This window comes from Pelmatolapia mariae, unplaced genomic scaffold, assembly GCF_036321145.2.
Source record: "Pelmatolapia mariae isolate MD_Pm_ZW unplaced genomic scaffold, Pm_UMD_F_2 NODE_ptg000074l+_length_41953_cov_1, whole genome shotgun sequence".
NCBI lineage: Eukaryota > Metazoa > Chordata > Actinopteri > Cichliformes > Cichlidae > Pelmatolapia > Pelmatolapia mariae.
The window spans coordinates 6,592-29,278 of NW_027051796.1; the positions used below are offsets into that span (position 1 = coordinate 6,592).

Genomic DNA, 22,687 nt, shown 5'->3' on the forward strand with positions numbered 1-22,687 from the left:
CTTCATGCACAGCTCTCTCTCTCTCTCTCTCTCTCTCTCTCTCTCTCTCTCTCTCTCTCTCTGTACTTCAAGAACAGTTTCCCGTCTCAAATCTCTGTTTTCTGCATTATTCATTCGCTTATTACCCACCAGTCTACCGTTGTTTACAGCGCTGTCGGCCGCTGTCTTTTTCTTTTCTTTTTCTTTTTTTCACTTAAATGACCTCGGACAAGAAAGCCTAATTTCTGCTGTTCAATACTGAAGAAATTTAAACTTCTTAAAATTGTGCAAAATTGCAGAATATTTTTAAGGTTATCTGCTATAAAAAGCCAGACCAGGAAAATCTCCTTCATGTTTTTCTGTGTTTTATTCTCAGTTACTTTGACACAAAGGCATCTGCTGTGATGTTCACAATTCTGATGGAGTCTCACATGTATCAGTGCTGATACATGATCAGAATTATAATATTTCTGACTGTCTGAGGCTAAATTGATCGAAACAGGAATCGAATGGATTATAGAAATCAGTGATGATACCCAGCCCTAGTGAGCAGCCTAGGCCTGACAGAAGTGGATGTAGCTGTGGGTAATAAGAAAAGATGAAAAGAACTATTGATAACTTTTGTGTTAAGTTAAGGCCTGATCCGTCTGAAATTCATAGCCAGCTCTGACACGGTGCCATCAATCTTTGAATGCTGAAAAAACAGCAGTGTATCCAGAAAACACACTTCATGCTGCAATAAATGCACTGCCCAAGTGTCCCCTCTCCCCACTGCCTTTCAGCGACAGGCAACAGCAAACAGGTCGTCAGAGGAGCCAAGATGATGATTAAGTTTAACATTTTCTACAATATTGACAAAGCACTTTAAGCACAAGTTTGTTAGTTAATAATTTATAAATGAATATTGGCTGTATGGACTTCCCCCCAAAGAAGGTGCACATGTAAAACTGCGGTGTTAAGCGATGCGGTTGAAAAATTTGAGTGTGCCTAACTTTTGTGCCGGTACGCCTAAATTTTTAAAGTTAGGCGTACCGGTGCGCCCATGTCAAAAAGTTAGTCTAGAGCCCTGATAGGGGTAAATTATTCCACAGCTTAGGCGCTACGACTGCAAATGCTCGATCGCCTCTATGAACCAGCCTCGACCTTGGTACGGCTAAAGCAAAAGATCACTTGATCTAAGAGATCTAAAGGGGGTATAAGTCTGCAAGAGGTCAGACAAATAACCGGGAGCCTGTCCATTCAGGGCTTTGTAAGTCAACAATAAAATTTTAAAGTTAATTCTGAAGTGGACAGGGAGCCAATGAAGAGAGGCAAGCACCGGGGAAATGTGTTCACATCTTTTAGTACGTGTCAGAAGACGAGCTGCAGCATTCTGGACCAACTGCAGCCTTGCCAGGCAGGTCTGGCTAACTCCAGCATATAAGGAGTTACAATAGTCCAGCTGGGATATAATAAAAGCATGAATTGCCCGTTCAAAGTTTTTAAAAGATAAAAATGATCTCACCATGGATAAAAGCCTCAGTTTGAAGAAAGACCGCTGTACAACTGAGCTAATTTGTTTTTCAAAGGTGAAATTACTGTCAAATATAACCCCCAAATTTTTGGCATGCGATTTGACAAAAGGCTCAAGGCTGTGCAGGTTAAAATTAGAGGTGTTGGGATTGCCGCTTGGTCCAAAAATTATCACTTCGGTTTTGTTCTCATTGAAGTTAAGGAAGTTAGAGGCCATCCAAGATTTAACTTCACCGAGACACTGAAGTAAGGGTTCTAGTGAGGCAGGACTGTTTCCCTTCAGCTGAAGATAGATCTGACTATCATCGGCATATGAATGAAAACAAATGTTATATTTTCTAAAAATTACACCTAGAGGAAGCATATAAATGGAGAACAATATTGGCCCCAGCATAGATCCCTGGGGAACACCACAAGTAAGGGGAGCTGAGGAAGAGATAAAATCTCCAAAGCTCACAGAGAAAGTCCTGTCAGACAGGTATGACCTGAACCACTCTAATGGGGTGCCCTTTACGCCACAATGCTCCAACCGTGTGATTAAGATGCTGTGGTCAACAGTATCAAAGGCAGCGGTCAGATCTAAAAGCAGAAGCACAGCTGAGTCACCTGAGTCAGTGGCTAATAAAAGATCATTAAGAACTTTTAAAAGTGCAGTTTCTGTGCTATGAAGAGTTTTAAAACCAGACTGAAACCTCTCAAGAACATTGTGTCCATTTACATATGATTGCAGCTGAACAAACACAATCTTTCCCAAAATCTTCGACAGGAAGGGGAGCTTTGAAATAGGCCTGAAGTTAGTGAGGACAAAGGACTCAAGATTAGGTTTTTTTAAGTACAGGCTGTACAACAGCATGTTTAAAACAGGCTGGCACAACACCTGAGCTAAGGCTGCTATTAATAGGCTGCATCTTAGCTATTAATAGCTAAGATGTCAGAACTGACAACCTTAAAAATCTTTTTTAAAAGATGTGTTGGAATAATGTCATTTGGACACGATGGTGTCTTTGTGCCATTACATACTTCCTCCACCTGATCAAGACACACAGGCTCAAACTGATCAAAAACAGCAGAGCAGGTGAATATTTTAGAAACGTCATGTGAAGGCAGGGTGATTATAGATCGGAGCTGTTTTATCTTATTGATAAAAAACTGCAAGAACCTTTCACAGGTGTCTGAGGAACTATTAATACAAGAAGCTGGGGAAATATTCAGGGCAGAGTCAATAATTGAAAAAAGAACCCGAGAATTATTGGAGCTATTCTCAATAACATTAGAAAAAAACCTTGACTTTTCTGCTTTTACAATGTCCTGATACCTGATACCAATGTGAACTGACTGAGTGTTTGTGGTTTACCTCTCAGACTGACTGAAGTCCACAAGAAGATGATGATGGAGGAAGAGGAGGACAGAGCAGAGCCTGTAGGATCCAGCTGTTCGTCTGTGAGGAGTGACCGGTCCAAAGATCTAAATCCAGACTTCAGTGCTGAACCTGGACCAACGAGGTCAGAGAGCTGAACTCACTGAGTTACAGAAATAATTCTGCACTGACATTATAATCAGTGTTGATTCTGGTTGATTTTCTGTGTTTGTGAGCTGAGAGGAAATGAAAATGAGTTTGTAACAAAAATCAGTTTTGTCCAGTTTTCCTGTAATAAGCTGAACTCTAATCTAAGAGGATGTTACTGACAGGAAACAGCTGCATCATCTGCAGTCTGTGTGATCACAGCTGCTTCAATCATGTTTGTGTCTGCAGAGGTCAGAGGTCACAGTCTGCAGGGTCCAGCTGTTTGTCTGTGAGGAGTGACCGGTCCAAAGATGTAAATCCAGACTTCAGAGTTGAACCTGGACCAACGAGGTCAGAGAGCTGTGATGACTCCTTTACATGTTTGTGTTTCCTGGATAAATCTGACCTGAAACATCCTCAGATTGTTACAAAGATTCATTAAAAAGAAAACAATGAAAGAGAAAAGATCCAAATGTTAGACTTGGTCATTTGCTGTTTGAGGACAGTGATGCTCATATCTGTGGGGAAAGTGTGACCTGAGTGGGTTCATGTTTGTCTTTAAAGAGCTGCTCTGATTCTCTTTGTGTCTGATCTGTTAAACAGTCTGAGAGGTCACACAGAGACCCAGCAGCTAACGCCTGGATCATACTGGCTGCTGTTACTCCATCAGGACAACACTGAACCACAGTGCTGTTCATGGCAGCGCAGCTCCAGGCTGCCGGTTGTGTGTGTGCTGTCTGTCCATCTTATAGACTCTTTTAATCTTGTTCAGTCAGTTAAAGGCCCAACACATGAACATGGACATACTCTGGATCTTGTGCAGTCTGTGGTCTGACTCTCTGTGACACTGAAATCTGCAACAATAATTTCTCTGACCACATGCCTGTAATATTTGAGTTCTCTCTTTCATGTCAGTGTGTTAAAGTACTGATCTGGCATGATTACCTCTGATACAGCTGATCATTTTGTTTGTTTTTATAAAAAATATAATCATGACTTACTTTTTGATAGATCCATCCACTCAGACAATCCATCCTTGATCCCATTGGTTGTATCACAAACAGGAGTCTAAAACCTAAAACCCAGCCTTGGTTGAATAAAGTTACCAGATCATTGTTAAATTATCAGAAGGCTGTAAGAGCAGCAGAAACAAAGTATTTCTCCAAGATCATTTCTAATAACTGTCACAGACCTCATATTTTATTTAGTGTTATTAACTCAGCTCTAAATCCTCCAACTGCTGCTCCTCTTGTAGCATCACTGAGTCTCAGGAGAAAGTCAGACTTTGACACAAAGCAAACAAGTCATTCTTCCAAAGGACAGTCGAATAATACTAATAATAATATGTTTTAGAAGCACCAAACAAACTCAAACTCTGGATCCTAATCCAGCAGAAAAATTGTAGAAGTTTCTGGACTGAAAATCCACCAACAACCAGAGCTGAAGCTGCTCCGTGTGAAGGACTGAGCTCAGATTCACTCAGTGATGTAGGATTGATCAGCAGCTACACAAATGTTTATATTTGCTGCAGATTCTGTAGGAAAAGTTTCACATTTGTATCTTATAGATATAGAAGACTTTGTGCCTTCTGGAGATCAGTTCATCTTCTGTTCACTGAACTGTTGACACAAACAGACATTTGAAGCTTTTCCATATAAATGTTTGGAGGCTTCAAGCATCCATCTGTCCACACAGGCTGATGTTTTACTGCTGTGTGTAGGGGAACATCTGTCTGAAGCATCTTCTTACTCTGCACGCACATAACACACTGACTGTAAGCCAGTGGATGTGTAGACTATCACCATGACAACATGTTGTTTGAGGTTAGTTCCAAAGTCGATCTGTGAGCGTTTAAACTCCAGAAACATCTCCTGGTGTTGTTGTAGATTCACTGCAGCTGACAAACCTTTACAGGACAGAAGCTGCTGGAAAGAGTGAAGAGCAGGAACGGCACACAGCTCACAGTCCAACACTAATGCACAAGCTCAGGAGAATTATTTAGATATGTACATCAGCTGGTTAAAGGATCATTGTGCACCATTGTGTCTGTCATGAGCCTCCATATCTGTGTTGTGTAATTTAGTATCCAGAGTGTTCACTGACTCATATCACTCCACAAGGCTTCTACAATATACTTTAATATTTTTATTTTTTCAGGTTAATGAAATCTCAAACTTTGTTCTGAGCTTCTGCAATATCTTCCATCACCACTCAAAGGACGTCCATAAAAACAGACTGGAAATTACTGACATGTTCACAATCTGGGAGTTTAAAATTTGTCAAACTTGATTCAGATGAAGTTATTTGAGCAGAAACTGCTGGATCTTTATCCTGTGTTGATCTCATCCTTCATGGTTCCTCCACAGAGTGGACCAGCAGAGCTCAGAGGTTCCCAGTGGTCAGTCTGCCCAGCAGCATCAAACACAGCTGGACTCCATATTTATGGTCTGTACATGTACAACAACTACTGTTACATCTATTCTGTTCACAGTCATCTCCATGCTGCTCTTTGTAGACCAGTGTCAGTGTGTCCAACATGGATCTGATGTTTGGATCCATGATTTCAGTCTGATTGGCTCATTACTTAATATTCTGTTCCAGCTGCTGGAGGACAACATCATCACTTTTGTGAAGAACGAGCTGAAGAAGATCCAGAAGGTTCTGAGTCCAGATTACCCAGAATGCTTAGAGAGTCAGAGGGAGGATGATGAACAGAGGAGCAGCAGAGAGGCATTTATGAAGATCACAGTGGACTTCCTGAGAAGAATGAAGCAGGAGGAGCTGGCTGACCGTCTGCAGAGCAGTAAGTGGATTTAAATTTTTCGATAAATGAAACATTTACTGATGTCTTAAGAGATGGACCAACATTTATTTAAAGATTCATTCTTTTTGGAATGAATTGTTTATTTCCACTTTCAAATGCTATTCTACATATTTCTTTTCATTCAGAACTTCAAGCTGCAGTTTGTCATCGTAACCTTAAATCTGCACTGAAGAAGAAGTTCCAGTGTGTGTTTGAGGGCATCGCTAAAGCAGGAAACCCAACCCTTCTGAATCAGATCTACACAGAGCTCTACATCACGGAGGGAGGGACTGCAGAGGTCAATGATGAACATGAGGTCAGACAGATTGAAACAGCATCCAGGAAACCAGACAGACCAGAAACAACAATCAGACAAGAAGACATCTTTAAAGCCTCACCTGGAAGAGATGAACCCTCAGAACAGTGCTGACAAAGGGAGTGGCTGGCATTGGAAAAACAGTCTTAACACAGAAATACAGCCTGGACTGGGCTGAAGACAAAGCCAACCAGGACATCCAGTTCATATTTCCATTCACTTTCAGAGAGCTGAATGTGCTGAAAGAGGAAAAGTTCAGCTTGGTGGGACTTGTTCATCACTTCGTTACTGAAACCAAAGAAGCAGGAATCTGCAGCTTTGAAGACTTCCAGGTTGTGTTCATCTTTGATGGTCTGGATGAGTGTCGACTTCCTCTGGACTTCCACAAAACTACAATCCTAACTGACCCTAGAAAGTCCACCTCAGTGGATGTGCTGCTGATAAACCTCATCAGGGGGAAACTGCTTCCCTCTGCTCACCTCTGGATAACCACACGACCTGCAGCAGCCAATCAGATCCCTCCTGACTGTGTTGGCATGGTGACAGAGGTCAGAGGGTTCACTGACCCCCAGAAGGAGGAGTACTTCAGGAAGAGATTCAGAGATAAGGAGCAGGCCAGCAGGATCATCTCCCACATCAAGAAAGCTCGAAGCCTCCACATCATGTGCCACATCCCAGTCTTCTGCTGGATCACTGCTACAGTTCTGGAGGATGTGCTGAAAACCAGAGAGGGAGGACAGCTGCCCAAGACCCTGACTGAGATGTACATCCACTTCCTGGTGGTTCAGGCCAAAGTGAAGAAGGTCAAGTATGATGGAGGAGCTGAGACAGATCCACACTGGAGTCCAGAGAGCAGGAAGATGATCAAGTCTCTGGGAAAACTGGCTTTTGATCAGCTGCAGAAAGGAAACCTGATCTTCTATGAATCAGACCTGACAGAGTGTGGCATCGATATCAGAGCAGCCTCAGTGTACTCAGGAGTGTTCACACAGATCTTTAAAGAGGAGAGAGGACTGTACCAGGACAAGGTGTTCTGCTTCATCCATCTGAGTGTTCAGGAGTTTCTGGCTGCTCTTCATGTCCATCTGACCTTCATCAACTCTGGAAAAAATCTGCTGGAAGAACAACAAACAACCTCCAAGAAATCTAAATTATTTACCAAACTAAAAGTCCGATCACTTCATCAGAGTGCTGTGAACAAGGCCTTACAGAGTCCAAATGGACACCTGGACTTGTTCCTCCGCTTCCTCCTGGGTCTTTCACTGCAGACCAATCAGACTCTCCTACGAGGTCTGCTGACACAGACAGGAAGTAGCTCACAGACCAACCAGGAAACAGTCCAGTACATCAAGAAGAAGCTCAGTGAGAATCTGTCAGCAGAGAAAAGCATCAATCTTTTCCACTGTCTGAATGAACTGAATGATCGTTCTCTAGTGGAGGAGATCCAACAGTCCCTGAGATCAGGAAGTCTCTCCACAGATAAACTGTCTCCTGCTCAGTGGTCAGCTCTGGTCTTCATCTTACTGTCATCAGAAAAAGATCTGGATGTGTTTGACCTGCAGAAATACTCTGCTTCAGAGGAGGCTCTTCTGAGGCTGCTGCCAGTGGTCAAAGCCTCCAACAAAGCTCTGTGAGTACATTTGTACTCATGTCTTTACTTTTAACATCCAACTGTGTCAGTAATTTATTTCACCAGACTTTCTGTCTTTGTATGAATTTATATCCTAAAGTTTTGAAACTGTAACCTCTTTGATGCCTCCAGAACTCGGTGTACTCGAGACGCTGAATTCACCATAAACTCTGATCATCACTGCTGCTGTTATGTTATCAGTCTTTGTTTAAAAACTTAGGCTGCATGTGCCTAATGTTGTGATACTTTATATTCACACGCATTCTCCTTGATACATTTCTACTGCAGGTCTATTTTTAGTCACAAACATTGGTGAAACACTTGCTTTTACATGCATGGTGGGTCCTGCATTAAAGAAAGCATTTGAATTACTCAGTGAATCATGGCAGCCAGAGAAACATCCTTAGTTACACTTTAAACTCTGCCTCTGTCTTCCACAGTGTGTTTGTTGTTTCTTTGTTGTTGTTGGCCTGCTCTCTCCTCTCACTCCAGCCTGGTTGCAGCAGATGTTTGTCCCTCCCTGAACCTGCAGACTTGGGTGCAGCACCTCAGTTCATCTTCAGTCTGAAACCAGCTTTTTTAGCTATATCCCCTCAAGCACACCTTCCCTGGTCATCTCTGCTGTGGTTGCTATAAAATTTAATCTTGATTAAAAAAAAAGAACAAAAAAAAACTGCACCACAGTCTAAAGCAAACCTTCTGACTTTATTGACTTTATGCATGTATATATTCTTCTGTTCACCTTGGACACACAACACCTCTCTGTTTGTTGTGATTGGATCTAGAACACAATTCAGATCAGCCATCATATCCTAATCTAGATGATTTTTAAGGTGGTATCTGGGATGAAAAGTTAAAAATCAGCTTGGATGGCCTGTACTGTATGATGGCCTTGGTTGCACCACATTGATAGCCATGCAGGGTGGCTCACTCCTTGGGCAAGAAGACCGAGGAGTGAGCCACCCTTGGTCAAAGCTTGGTCATTCAAGCTCACTGTTTTCCCTTGTTGGTTGATGATAAGTATTTTTTTTTTTTACCTGACTTATAGTCATCATTGTCTTCAAATGAACTCACACACTGCTGACTGCTGTAGCTTACCTGGCTGAGCAGGTGACCCATGTACTGAAAGTTAGAGTCGTGACTCCAGGGCCTGGTTTGAGTCCACCCAAGACCATTTCCTGTGTGTTATTCTCCTCACTTCTCCCTCCCTTCCTGCCTTCTCTGTCTTATACAGTGAAGACAAAAGGCCTCAAGTTGCAAAAACTCTTCCCCTTCATCATCTTCCAAACCATCTCTCTCATCTAAAATCACCAGTATTCTCTGAGTGGAGAATCTTTTCACAATCTTGAATGATAAGGATCCAAGTGGGTAAAGTTATTTATTTGCAGCTGGGACAGAGTGTGAAAAACTCTCAGCTGCCAAAATTACATGCAGTTTAGAAGAAAAACATTGAGTGAAGTGTTTGTTTCTTCATCCTTCACAACTCATCAACCAGGTGTCACAAACTGCAGCAGAACAGTACAAAGCATGTCATACTGGATGGCTGCAACAACCAGAGTTTTACCTGCCTTTGGTATTTCTTGACAGCATGAGCGTAATATTTACTGAACACAGTCGTCTTCTGTAATCTTTTCAGATTCAGAACACTGCATTTATTTTCAAGGGGCAATTAGGATACTGACCTTGCCAACCGTACATACAATACACAAACATCACATTAGGGAGACAGGTACGGCTAGGTAGCTGGTCGGTCAGCCGCACGAGCAGCGACCCGGAACCGAACAGCGGAATATGCCCAACACCAGGAAAGATGAGTAGAAAAATGAACTCCCCCCAGACTGAGCTCCAACAGGGAGATCAGTTTGAGAACAGAAAAAAATGACCTTAGCGCAGAGCACATGAAAACTCTTAATACGCCACAGAAACACATGACAAGCAACAGGGATGGGTAACAGGTGAGAGACAGCCGGTGTAGACAGCGCATCTGGGCCTGCAGCATTTGCGCTGGTCCCCTCGGCCCACTGTCTGCACCGAGAGGGGATAAGCATGCTTAGGATGGGAAGGAACAGTCTAAACACCGTCTGTTATCAGGGTGAGATTTGTTATGTTCAGCTCCAGTCTTGAGACCACAGCTGGCGCCGGTATGTTAGCCGCATGAAATGTTGGTGTTTTTCTTTGGTGCGAACAACTGCATGTCAATTTCACAGCTGATCTAACAGTCCGTCACTCGTCTCTTAATCTCCAGTTGGAGAGCCGCGAGCTTTTCCCAGATGTTATCAGTTTTGCGCTCAAAGAGCAAAGTCTGAGAACTCACGACCGCCATGAGCTTCTTCAAGATCTTATCCGTGCTGCGTTCAATGAGCCCATTTTGAGAAGTCACGACCCGTCCCATCGTTTCAGTCACAGCGGGCAGCCTTGTGGGGTTTTGAATAGCTGATTCTGCTTTCTTTAATCTTCAATAAGCCAGGGCCAAGCCAGCTCCGATCAGCAAGAACCCTTTGCTGCTGTGAATGTCCGTGCTGCTATATTTCAGTATCAGGCTCTAAAAGTACAAATGGATCTGAGAAGATTTCCAATCATGTTTGTGCTAGATTTACAGTTTGTTTTCATGTCTTCTGACTCAGAAGGTGGAGCAGGTGGAGCTTACAAGGAGTAAGTGGTGATATAGAAGAAGAGTTGTGTTTTAATGAAGCTATTTAGTTAACCAATAATTGTATTGCATGCTGGCATTAAAAAGGTTTCATTTGACTGATTTAATTAATTTGTTTGTTTGTTTTCTTCCAGACTGAGTGGCTGTAACCTCTCAGAGAGAAGCTGTGATGCTCTGTCCTCAGTTCTCAAGTCCCAGTCCTCTAGTCTGAAAGAGCTGGACCTGAGTAACAATGACCTGCAGGATTCAGGAGTGAAACTTCTGTCTGCTGCACTGCAGAGTCCACATTGTACACTGGAAACTCTCAGGTCAGGATCCAAACATCCCCACTGCTGATCATTAAATTATATTATTGCATAAACAACCAAGCTTTATAGAATTGGCAGGTGAACTTTTCTTTATCTTTGGATTGCTTAGGCCAGTGGTTCCCAAACTTTTTTTGCTGGGCCCCCCTTGTTTTACAAGAAAAATGTTCGCGCCCCCCCCTCGTGCACGCGCGCACACGAACGCATCCTCCAACCACACACACCCATATTTTGCTCCATTGCGGTTTATTTCACACCTCAAACATTTAGTAAACTATTAAGCAAATACAAGTAAACTGCAATAAATTACAGGCAGTAAGGAAATAAAGTACTAACTCTTTTACGCTACGTCCACACCTACACACGCATTTTTGAAAAGGCAGCTGTTTCGTCCACACGTAAACGGTGTTTGGAATCACCGAAAACGGAGATTTTTAAAACTCTTTTCCGTTTACGCGTGAACGAGGATCACGCGTAAACGGAAACGCGTAAACAGAGTTCGTCACGCAACGTCAAAGGGATTTCTTTTTTCACGTCACGCTGTGCACCACGTTGTTTACATGAGATTAATTGCAGAATAGCAGATAGAGACGAAATACTGTTACTGTTAATCTGACTATCTTCAGGTTTTACACGCTTACATATACACACGCAGCTACTGTCCCTCCATTTAGAAAGGCAGAGGCGTCACGGTGTAATTATTTTACATGTAGTTGTTTTTTTCCTGTGTAATAATATTTAACATTGCTATCAATACATTTTTCAATCCCTCTGCAAAATGGGTTCAAAAACATAAAAAACTGTTGGATGCTGTTTGTCCGTGATTTGAACAGGGGGAACAAATTGTGGCAGGATCAGCCTGATGTTATTTGTATCCCACTGTAACTTTACTGTATAAAGAGCTAAAATCTCTAAAATGTCAGGAGTAGTTAGTCATTAAAAGTGTTTGTGAACTAAAAATCAAGAATGTGGGATACTGTTTGTCCGTGATTTGAAGAGCCCAGCGCTGCTCCCGACGCAGGGAAAACCAATTCTGCAGGGGAGACCTACCATGGCACTTGTGCAGGTGAAGCCAAAGGGAAGATATGCTTCACCATATTTTCTAGTATTTTGGCTTGGAAGGAAGTTGGTTTGGAAACATATTCAGCTATGCTTCATCTCCTGATTTGCGTTTGTGGAGGCGCCAGTGGTAGCAGTGTCCAAGCATTGTTTTTTCCTTTTCATGCCGCGCCCCCCCTGCAATGGCTCTGCGCCCCCCCTAGGGGGCGGGCCCCACACTTTGGGAACCTCTGGTTTAGGAGATTCTTAATTACTGTCTGAAATTTTTTACAGTCACATTTTTTTTTAATGTTAAAACAGAAATATTGTTCAGTTCAATGAGCAGGTAGCTGTGAGATTCATAATAATGAGGTATATTTGTATTAAAGATGACTAAACTTGAACCGTAGCTGTGTGAGTTACTTTGTTTGCTCATGTGTGCTGATGTTGTGAGTAATTTAAAACTGAAGTAAACTTGTAATGAAGTTTCTGAAGTAAGTGTACTTGGAGATATTTATGTGTTTACTAAAGTACAGGAGCAGGAGGCTGTGTGCAGCATAGAGGAACCCAGACCTCAGCTTTGTCTTCTGGTTTCTGTTGCTGCTGTTACAGTTTCCCCTCATCGTTCCCTTCAACAGTCTCCTCACTGTAAATCAAAGTGTTACTGTATAGATTCACGTCTGAATGTTGCCATGTGCTATTAAAACTAAAAGCGATGTTTCATACACCCACGTGGTTCAGTCACACAGTAACTGATGGTAAATAATGTTTGTGTTGAGCACATCGTACAGGTCAGCTGCTCCACACAGATCTCAGGTTTACATGCTGGAACAGTTTGTGATCATGAAGGATAAACTTCCTCTTTGTTTCATACAGATGTGACATGAACAATAACACATTCATGAAATCCTGTTAGGAACACAAACACTATTGTAGCTGGAGAATATATTTGAATGTAGGATAATGTAGGGGATCATAAACAACAGTAATAACTAACCACCACCTCACCATTTGGGTTGGCAGCTGCATGTTGATTGATGAAGTCATTTTCTTCTTCTTCCTCCATTTCTACCTTATTAACATCAGATTAAAAGCTGCACAGAGACAGACACTGGACATGTTTAGCCTAGCTTAGTACAAGTACTGGACATGGGGGAAACGGCTCTCATCACTGGATCAAAACATGAAAACAAATCTGAAGTAAAGTTTTGTTGATGTAAACTGTGGTGGTGCCCAATGTTCCCTCTAAGCTGCACGCGTGCGCAATTGTGCACTGCTGGCACAGTCTCTGCGCACAGAAAATCTGCGTTGCATGCAAAAAAAATCCACCTGAATTGAAATTAAAATTAATACTTCAACAATTCTGTTTTGCAGTGTTAGTCAGTGACTGGCTGCTCCGTATGGGATTAGAAAGATGCCACCTTATCCCATAGTCCAGCCAATGATGCGATTCACATTCGTATATACGCAGCTAATCAACGTCGCTGACAGGCTATGACAGCGTCCTGATGTGCTGACACCGGTGTTTTAGCTAGCAAAGCGTGGCTGATGTGGAGTGAAGCCACATTAATGACAACGTGTCCAACCATTGGAGATGTGAGCAGGACAGACGGAACAACTGACGAAAAAAGTGTGGACTTTATACCAGTTTTTAAATTGTGTTGATCGGCCACGTAAAACCAGAGTTGTGATAAAAATATCTGCAATGTTTGGTTTTCTTCCTGAATACTATCGTTGTTTATATTGTAGCGGACTGGGTTACAAGTTAGTTGACTTTTGTGTCATCAGTGTTTGTGTTCAGAATTATCAGTTACCTATGGCATAGTTGGACCACACCCACAACAGGGTGATTTACTGAGTGTCCTTGAACGTGCAGTAGTCCATAGGCCGGTTGGCCTGTCAATCAGTTCGGTTACCAATTACAGAGAGTCTGGAGGAGAGCATGTGTGTGGTTGGCTGAGAGTGTTCGGGGGGCAGGGGCAGAGAGAAGCTGGGGTGTGTGGTGGCGGAAGAGAAAAGAGAGAAGAGGGATTGTTGTTGTTGCTGTGAGCGCGCTTTTTTCCTGTTTTTTTGGCGTTGGCTACGGCCCACAGTAGCCCGTGTACGAATATCAATAAAGACGCCAGTAACCAGTACGCCGATCGTCTGTGTCTTCTGTCGGGGGAACGCTACACTGGTGTCAGAAGTAAACGTGAAGCTCGCCTCCGGAGTTATCTGCGCTCGTGTCGCCTCGACCCACGGCATCGGCTGTGGACGCTGGAGATTTTTTTTTTTCTTTTTTCTCTTTTTGCGGGACTGTGCGGAATGCTTCCGATGGATTACTCCAAGATCAAACGAGAGCCTTCGGCAGAAGCTCATGGACACGACTACCCTGCCGGGGACCTGAAGTTCGCGGAGCATAGAGAGCGGTGTGAGACGAACGACCGCGGATATGGCGAGAGAAGCCGGCTTTTCATCCTCTCGTCGTTCGGGTGGCCGTCGGAGCTCTGTGGGGACGTCTGCAGCTGCTGAGAGTGTGGGGAGAGACACGCCAACGCATGGAGGCGCTTCCACGCTCCCATAAAGACCCCCAGGTATGATGGCAAGACTGACTGGGAGGCTTTTCATGCACAGTTTGAACTGTTGGCCAGGGCTGGTGGGTGGTCTGCTGAAGAAAAATCCCTGCAGCTGGCTATGTGCCTTACTGGCGATGCCCTGTCTAGCTTGCTGCTTTTGAGCCCAGAGGGCAGGGGGGATTATGATGCTTTGGTCGGGGCTCTGAAGAGGCGGTTTGGTTCTTGCTCTGCTCCGAGCCTGCTACGCTCCGAACTGTGCAGCCGCCGTCGCCGTTCAGGAGAATCCATTAGGGACCTAGCTAATGACATCGAGGGGCTGGTCCACCGCACCTATGCCCACATGCCCCCCACCATCCAGGGCGAATTAGCTTGTGACCACTTCCTGCAGGCCCTGCTTCCCGATGGGCTGCGGATTCAAACACTGTTAGCTCACCCTAAATCCCTTCAGGAGGCCCTGGAGATGGCTACGGAGAGGGAGTTACTGTGCGCTGGGGCTGCTAGACCCCTGACTGAGCTGACCAGGCCACCGCAGACGGGGGCTGCAAGGGGGACTGCACCGGGCACCGCTGAGCCCGCGTGGGCGGAGGAACTGACCCAATTGGTGAGAGCTGTCACGCTGCGTGGGGAACAAAGGCCGAGAGGAGGGCCGAGGGTCTGCTGGGGATGTGGACGGCCGGGTCACCTAGCCAGAGACTGTCCCCATGCCCACCCGGATCAGGGAAACGACATGGGGTCTGCATAACCGGGACGATGCAGGACCCTGGGGCTGTGTCCCGGCCTCCTATTCCGGGAGGGACGACCCAGCTCGGGTCACACGGGGGCGCACAGCGACCTTGCGGAGCTGTGGATGGACAGGTGGAGCGGCTTGTTTTGTTGGGCAGGACTTGGGTTGGCAGCTGCTGGTATGCCCCATTAGTTGTAAATGGACTATGCTGCTCAGCCCTGGTGGATACCGGGTCTTCCGCTACAGTTTTAAGACCTGATGTGGTGGGAACGGGGGTTCGCATCCTCCCTACCACGGTGAAGCTGCAGACTGTGACGGGTGAGCGGGCCCCCATGCTAGGGGAAACACTGCTCTCCCTAACTGTGGGGAGGAAGTCAGTCCGCTGCTCTGTATGGGTTGCAGACCTGGAAGACTGTATACTAGGGCTGGATGTGCTCAGGGCACTGGACTGCGTTATTGACACAGGGAGGGGAATGCTCTCGTTCCCTGACGGTGGTGTTGTTCGGATGCTGAGGCGGCCACCCCTACCTGATCACCCTGCAGCCCATGCCCTTTCTGAGCGGGCAGCCGACTTCCCCCCAGATCTGACTAGTAGTCCGGCCGCCCCCGAGGACACACTTACACTGACCTCATCTGCACACTATGCTGCTTCATGCCCTCCCCTTCTTCCTGAGGAACCGCCGGACAAGGGCGGCAGAGTTTCAGCTGTGAGGAGGGTGTGGGAGGAGAACTGCGATGGACTGACTGCGGGCGAGCAGGGCCTGCTCTGGCAGTTGCTGCTGGACTTCAAGGACTGCTTCTCCTTCTCAGAGGATGATATGGGCCGCACTGACCTCATTCATCACGACATCGATACTGGAGAGGCACAGCCCGTTCGGATGAGGCCTAGACGCCTCCCCCTGGCCAGACAGGCTGCAGCGGAGAAGGCTCTGCGAGAGATGCAGCGTGCTGGACTCATTGAACCATCCACCAGTCCCTGGGCCTCTCCGGTTGTTATGGTTCCGAAGAAGGTGAAGGATGAATGGCGGTTCTGCGTGGATTTCCGGCCTCTGAATAAGGTGACAAAGAAGGACCCATATCCGTTACCACGTATAGATGAGACCCTTGACACTGTGGCAGGGTCCTCATGGTTTTCCTCCCTAGACCTACGCAGCGGGTACTGGCAGGTACCCCTCGCACCAGATGCCAGACCAAAGACTGCATTTATTACCAGCGGAGGCTTATGGCAATTTAAAGTTCTTCTTTTTGGCCTCTGCAATGCCCCTGCCACATTTGAGAGACTCATGGATAAGGTGCTCACTGGAATCCCCCGCGGAGAATGTGTGGTGTACCTGGACGACATCTTGGTCCATGGTGCGTCTTTCCATGCTGCCCTTGGGGCCCTCAGACGGGTCCTGGAGAGGGTATTGGCAGCGGGGTTAAAACTCAACCCAGGAAAGTGCTGTTTCATGCGACGTGAGGTTGCGTTCCTGGGCCACCGACTGGGGGCCGGGGGGGTCGGCACCATGGATGATAAGATCCAAGCTGTGAAGGACTGGCCCACCCCAAGATCTGTGCAGGAGTTAAAGAGCTTCCTGGGCTTGGCGTCGTACTACAGACGGTTTGTAAGGGGCTTTTCTTGCTTGGCCGCGCCACTGTTCCACCTGCTCCAAAAGGGTGTGACCTTCCAGTGGACGGCAGGTTGCCAGGTAGCTTTCGCCTCACTACAGGAAGCCCTAGTTGGGGCCCCAGTGCTCTCGCCGCCTGACCCCACTCTGCCCTTTGTCCTTGACACAGATGCCAGCAGTGTCGGGTCTGGTGCAGTGCTAGCCCAGGTGACACCCGGCGGGGAGAAAGTGGTGGCATACCATAGTCGGGCCTTCAACAAAGCAGAACGCCGCTATTGCGTCACAAGGCGGGAGCTGCTCGCAGTGGTATGTGCCATACGCCACTTCAAGTATTACCTCGGGGGCCTCCACTTTACGGTCAGAACGGACCATGCTGCCTTGCAGTGGCTCATGTCTTTTAAGGAGCCAGAGGGGCAGCTGGCACGCTGGATCGAGGAGCTGCAGGCTTATGATTTCGAGGTCGTGCACAGACCTGGGGTCCAGCACAGGAACGCAGATGCGCTTTCTCGTAGACCCTGTGCCCAGGACGGATGCCACTACTGTGAGAGGAAGGAAGCTCAGGAGGAGGACCAATTGGTGCCCGATGTAAAGTGTGCGGTGACGGGGGTGGAGGAACGGCCATCCTGTCAGAGGCTGGTCGCGGTGGACGCAACGGAGTGGAGGCATCAACAGGGGGAGGATGCTGACATCAAGCCGGTGCTCGGGTGGATTGAGGAACAGAAACGACCCCAATGGGAGGAAATCGCCATATTGTCACGTGCCACAAAGGGACTCTGGTCCATGTTTGATGCCTTGCGGCAGCACGATGGAGTGCTGCAAAGGGGCTGGAAGGAACCGGCTACGGGCGAGATGAGGTGGCAGTTGGTTGTTCCGCGGGCCCTGCAGGAGATGGTGCTCCGCGCAGTGCATGGGATCCCAGGGTCTGGCCACTTTGGCGTCACCAAAACACTCCGCCGCCTCCGGCAGGGGTTTTATTGGGCCCGTCATAGACGGGACGTAGAGGACTTTTGCCGCCGCTGTGACAGCTGTACAGCACGGAAGGGACCCACAGCCAAGTCCCATGCCCAACTGCAACAGTTTCCAGCAGGGTACCCTATGGAGAGGGTGGGGATGGACATCCTGGGTCCTTTTCCCCGCACAGAAAAGGGAAACCGCTATGTCCTTACAGTTATGGATTACTTCACAAAGTGGCCGGAGGCATACAGTTTGCCTGACCAAGAGGCCGAAACAATTGTGGATGCTCTGGTGGAGGGGATGTTCAGCAGATTTGGGGTGCCTGAAGTAATTCACACGGACCAGGGCAGGAACTTTGAGTCTCGTGTGTTCGCGGCCATGTGCGAGAAACTAGGCTCCCATAAGACCCGTACAACACCCCTCCACCCACAGAGTGATGGACTCGTTGAGAGATTTAACCGTACGCTGGCAGAGCAACTGGCGCTAGTGACGGCTAAACACCAACGTGACTGGGACAGTCATGTTCCCTTGGTCCTCATGGCATATCGTTCGGCGGTCCAAGACTCCACTTCGTGCTCTCCTGCCCTCTTGATGTTGGCCAGGGAGATCAGGACACCAGCGGAGATGATGATGGGCCGGCCTCCCGATGCTGATGGGGACCAACCAGGTCCTGACTATGCGAGGAAACTCCAGGATCGCATGGAGTCTGCTCATGACTTTGCTAGGAGGAAATTGACAAGCGCGGGGGCGCGGCAGAAGAGGAACTACGACGTCCATTCCAGAGGCCGACATTTTGACGTGGGGGAACTGGTCTGGGTGTACAACCCCCAGAGGAAAAAGGGCAGGTGCCCTAAGCTGAGCAGTGACTGGGTCGGACCCTGTAAAGTTCTGGAACGTCTGGGGGAAGTGGTGTATAGGGTACAACTGCCCCCAAGGGGACGGAGGGTCGCCCTGCACCGTGACAGACTGGCCCCGTATCGGGGTACAGCCACTGCACTGACGCAACAGGGTGGGCCGCAGACAGACCTGGACTCCACCCCTGCAGATGCTGCCACCACCATTGTGACAGCCCCTACTGTGAGCCTTGTGAGCCCTGGGCCCACAGCCACTTTGGACGCGGACCCCCCTCCACCTCCGTCCGGGCGCCTTCGCCCAAGGAGGCACCATAGACCACCAGGCCATCTGAGAGACTTTATCCGTCCTCGTGGGCGAGGGACTTTGAGGGGTCGGGGTAGTGTAGCGGACTGGGTTACAAGTTAGTTGACTTTTGTGTCATCAGTGTTTGTGTTCAGAATTATCAGTTACCTATGGCATAGTTGGACCACACCCACAACAGGGTGATTTACTGAGTGTCCTTGAACGTGCAGTAGTCCATAGGCCGGTTGGCCTGTCAATCAGTTCGGTTACCAATTACAGAGAGTCTGGAGGAGAGCATGTGTGTGGTTGGCTGAGAGTGTTCGGGGGGCAGGGGCAGAGAGAAGCTGGGGTGTGTGGTGGCGGAAGAGAAAAGAGAGAAGAGGGATTGTTGTTGTTGCTGTGAGCGCGCTTTTTTCCTGTTTTTTTGCGTTGGCTACGGCCCACAGTAGCCCGTGTACGAATATCAATAAAGACGCCAGTAACCAGTACGCCGATCGTCTGTGTCTTCTGTCGGGGGAACGCTACAATATTTACTGCGGGAAGAAACGGTAAAAACGGCGTTTTCTAAGGGAAATGCCGTTTTCCTTAGAAACGCTGACAAAACCAAAAACCCCCACCCTTTCCTATTGGTCGAAAAATGTACCATGTCGACCAATCAAAAAATGATATGGCATTTATTTTTTTTAGGGAAGGAGAAGTTTAAGGAGTGACGGCGTGTTTTGAGATGCGAGAGATTTGTGACGTTTAGCGTGTTTGGAGTGTCTTAGTGTGTTGTCTTGTGTAGTTAGTGTGTAGTGTAGTCAATAGTTTTGTTGTGTGTGTCAGAACAATGAGGCGACTGCTGAATGTTACAGCAGTGATACATTTCCTGTTGTCAGGCCTGCAGGTATCAGGCTGTTGTTCTCCTTTATCTCATAGTGGACAAATTATTTTTGGAGTGGCACAAATAATTTGTGTGGCATCAGATTTGATGCAGAACAGCTGATTGTTCTGTAAATAGTTTGAAATGTTTATTTAAAAAAACGCCTTGGCTGCATTTTTAGGTAAACAGCTGCAAAAAACTTTGTTGTTTGCAAAACTCAGTAACTTTTTTGAAGAAGTAACTATATAATTCATTGCCCAGCATTGGTCATTATTTACTGTATTTTGCATCTAGAGTTACAGGACTCTCTCCCAGACCACAGACTCATAATACAAGTCAGAGCTTTATGAAGAAAAAAAGAAAGAAAGAAAGAAAGAAAAAGAAAGAAAGTTGTGTTTTCAAAATTGGAGTTCAAGTTATTTTTACTTCCAATAGTGTTAACATACTACACAGGTCAATGACTACATTTTGTACATGACTACTACATACAACAAAACATATGATGCCTTTTCTATGGCCTGCTTTAACAACGTGCTAACCTTATTTACATTTTAAGTGGGCTAAAGCAGTTAATTAAAAGTAGTCTAACATAAATGTAAATGCTGTAATTTGATTATTTTAATAAACCATGTAACTTGGATGGATTAGATGCTGGCGTGACCACAGTGCACACGTCTGCTGTCGCTCACAGTGGTCCAAGGGACGCTCAGGGAGTTTGTGTGTTCAGACACATGAAACATTAGAGGGAACATTGGCGGTGACTGACAGAGAAAAGGGGAATGATAAGACTTACTGTAAATATAATTATGTATGTATTGAAAAAGGAACAACTAAAATGTTCCAGCTGAAAAAATGAAATCAGTTTCAGTTTATGAGCTCTGTTTGTTTTCTTCACAGTTCCAACCTTTTATATTGAAATGAGCTGCTCATTCCTGTTTAGATGACCTGCATAAAACAATACAGAGCACATTGGGCTGAATATGGAAAGAAATCATCACAGTACAGCTTCACTGAAGCTGTAAAGTCTCTCATATGAGATGAGAAATGAAGCAGCCAGAGCTTTTTCATGAGTGGAAATCCACTGTGACTGTGAGCTGCTGCTACAGCCTCCAGATTAGCCAGCAGCTCATCCTGCTCAACATTTTCTCACCAACTTTAATGGAAGTGTGATGTTTTCAGCTGGAGTGATGGTCAGGGTGGCCTCCCTCTCCTCTTCTTCTCCTCTTCCTCTTTCATTTGTAAAGCCACCTCTGCTGCTTTCATTCATTTGGAAGTCCTGTAGCTGAGTTTGGGAGAGACTAACAGCCTCGGCAGCAGAGGGGAGAAAGGCTGTAACACCACCACTTTATTCTTTTCTAACTGTCACATCATTTTATCAGAAAACATATGTATGCTCATGTTTTTAGTATGTTTGGCTTGAAGATGTAAGAAGATCAAATGGTGCTCTTTATTATGGTGTTGGTTTGTTTCCTGTCTCTTGGATGGAGCCCAGCTGTGCATGGCCCCTGGGCCTGTGGTCAGAGTGCGTGTTGGATAATCCGGCCCAGGATGAGGCCAAACTGAACTGGGATTAAATGTCTATCACATATTTGAGCCTAATTTAAAAACATCCTCCATAAATATTGAATAATAACAATAATAATAAAGGGTCAGAAGATGACTTGTTGGAATGAAAATGAGCTTGTAGTTTGTCTGCTTTAATAATGTGACTGGAAAAAGGTGTTGGACTTCAAATATGTCCATTTCTTTCACACTTAACCTTTCAAAGTGAAGCCTTGTGGTTCCTTGAAGGAAAAACACAACTTTTTCATGTTTTTATGATAAATGTACGACTTCAATGGGAAAAATTCTTTTTTTTCTTCTCTTGTTTGTTTGAAGCTGCTTCCTGTTGGCTTCAGCTGTTTGGAGTTTCCATTTTCTAAACTTCTACATTCTGAACCTTCTTCAGCTCTGAACAGATGATGAAACACTGAATGATTTCAAGCACTTTGTCTAATAAACTTACATCTTTCATTCCTTATACAGATTGGACCGCTGTGGTTTGTCAGAGATCAGCTGTGATTATCTGGCAGCAGCACTGAAGTCCAACCCCTCGTATCCCAGAGTGCTGGACCTGAGTGGAAACTACAACAACCTGCAGGATTCAGGAGTGAAGCAGCTGTGTGTTCTTCTGGAGAATCCACGATGTCGATTTGAAACTCTGAGGTCAGTCAGCATGTTTTAGTTGTGCTGAGATGAATATGACGTGAAATTTGTGCTGACACTGTGGATCAGTAGGCCCACACACCTCTATACAGGAAGACTGGTTCTACTCTTTGTAGAACTTCTGATCCCTGATCCTCTGAGTCTGACTCAGTAGATAATGCAGAGTTCTGAGCTGATGTGGGTGAGGGGACTCAGGCTGCCTGACAGAGTCGATGTCTTCTCTGCTTGTCCTGATACACATAAACATGAGTATCTGGTCAGTGATTGTTGATCAATGGTCATGAGAATTAAGATTAAGGAACTGACCTCCCAGCCCATTGTTCCTTCAGTGGGCTGGTTTCAGTCATTATGCAAATGTACTGTTTATAAGATTGGGGAAACCTGCAGTCAGCTGAGACTGAAGAAGTCACGTGGATGAGTGACGAAATATTTCTCTCACAAAACGCTACATCTAGATGAACAGAATCAACTTTTGGAGAAACCTGAGTATCCTTGCAGGTCAGATCTTATCAGTCACACCTGTTAGTGCAGCTCTCCTCTAGATTTTAGTGCTTGTTAAACTAGGATGATTTTAGGAGCCTGGACCGCAGATCCAAGGGAAGATATTACTTGAAAGACTAAACCAACCTATTAGCGGTGTTTGCACTAACATAGATAAATACTCAGATTTAAACCTTTATTGTTTCACAAAGGGTTAAAAAGTGAATGTGCACAGAGAGGTTGGTGGTGAGATGGGCACTTCCAGCACTGTAGATGTGTTCCAGCTCAGTGTTCATGGAAATAATCCAGAGAGCAGGATTCCTTGATGAATGTCACATCTTCTTAAAGTTATAATCCACAGGGAAAACTGTGAAACTGTTGATCTGATATCTACTCAGCCAATTAGCTCTTTACATGCCCTTCACT

The 22,687-nt window shown here is 45.9% G+C and overlaps 1 protein-coding gene and 1 long non-coding RNA gene across 2 annotated transcripts; both read left to right on the forward strand.

The window, feature by feature from the left end:
• Positions 1-2,878: 2,878 nt before the first annotated feature.
• LOC134622588 (uncharacterized) lies at positions 2,879-6,228 on the forward strand. Its single transcript, XM_063468025.1, has 4 exons — positions 2,879-2,993; positions 5,362-5,440; positions 5,597-5,798; positions 5,945-6,228. Exons 1-4 carry the CDS (start codon positions 2,881-2,883, stop codon positions 6,226-6,228), a joined length of 678 nt encoding a protein of 225 aa, XP_063324095.1. The 5' UTR covers positions 2,879-2,880.
• Positions 6,229-7,496: 1,268 nt separating this feature from the next.
• Positions 7,497-21,775, forward strand: LOC134622589 (uncharacterized). The gene is made up of 3 exons (XR_010093013.1): positions 7,497-7,744; positions 10,529-10,702; positions 21,602-21,775. It is a non-coding gene; the product is annotated as an uncharacterized LOC134622589 (long non-coding RNA).
• The last annotated feature ends 912 nt before the right edge of the window (positions 21,776-22,687 follow it).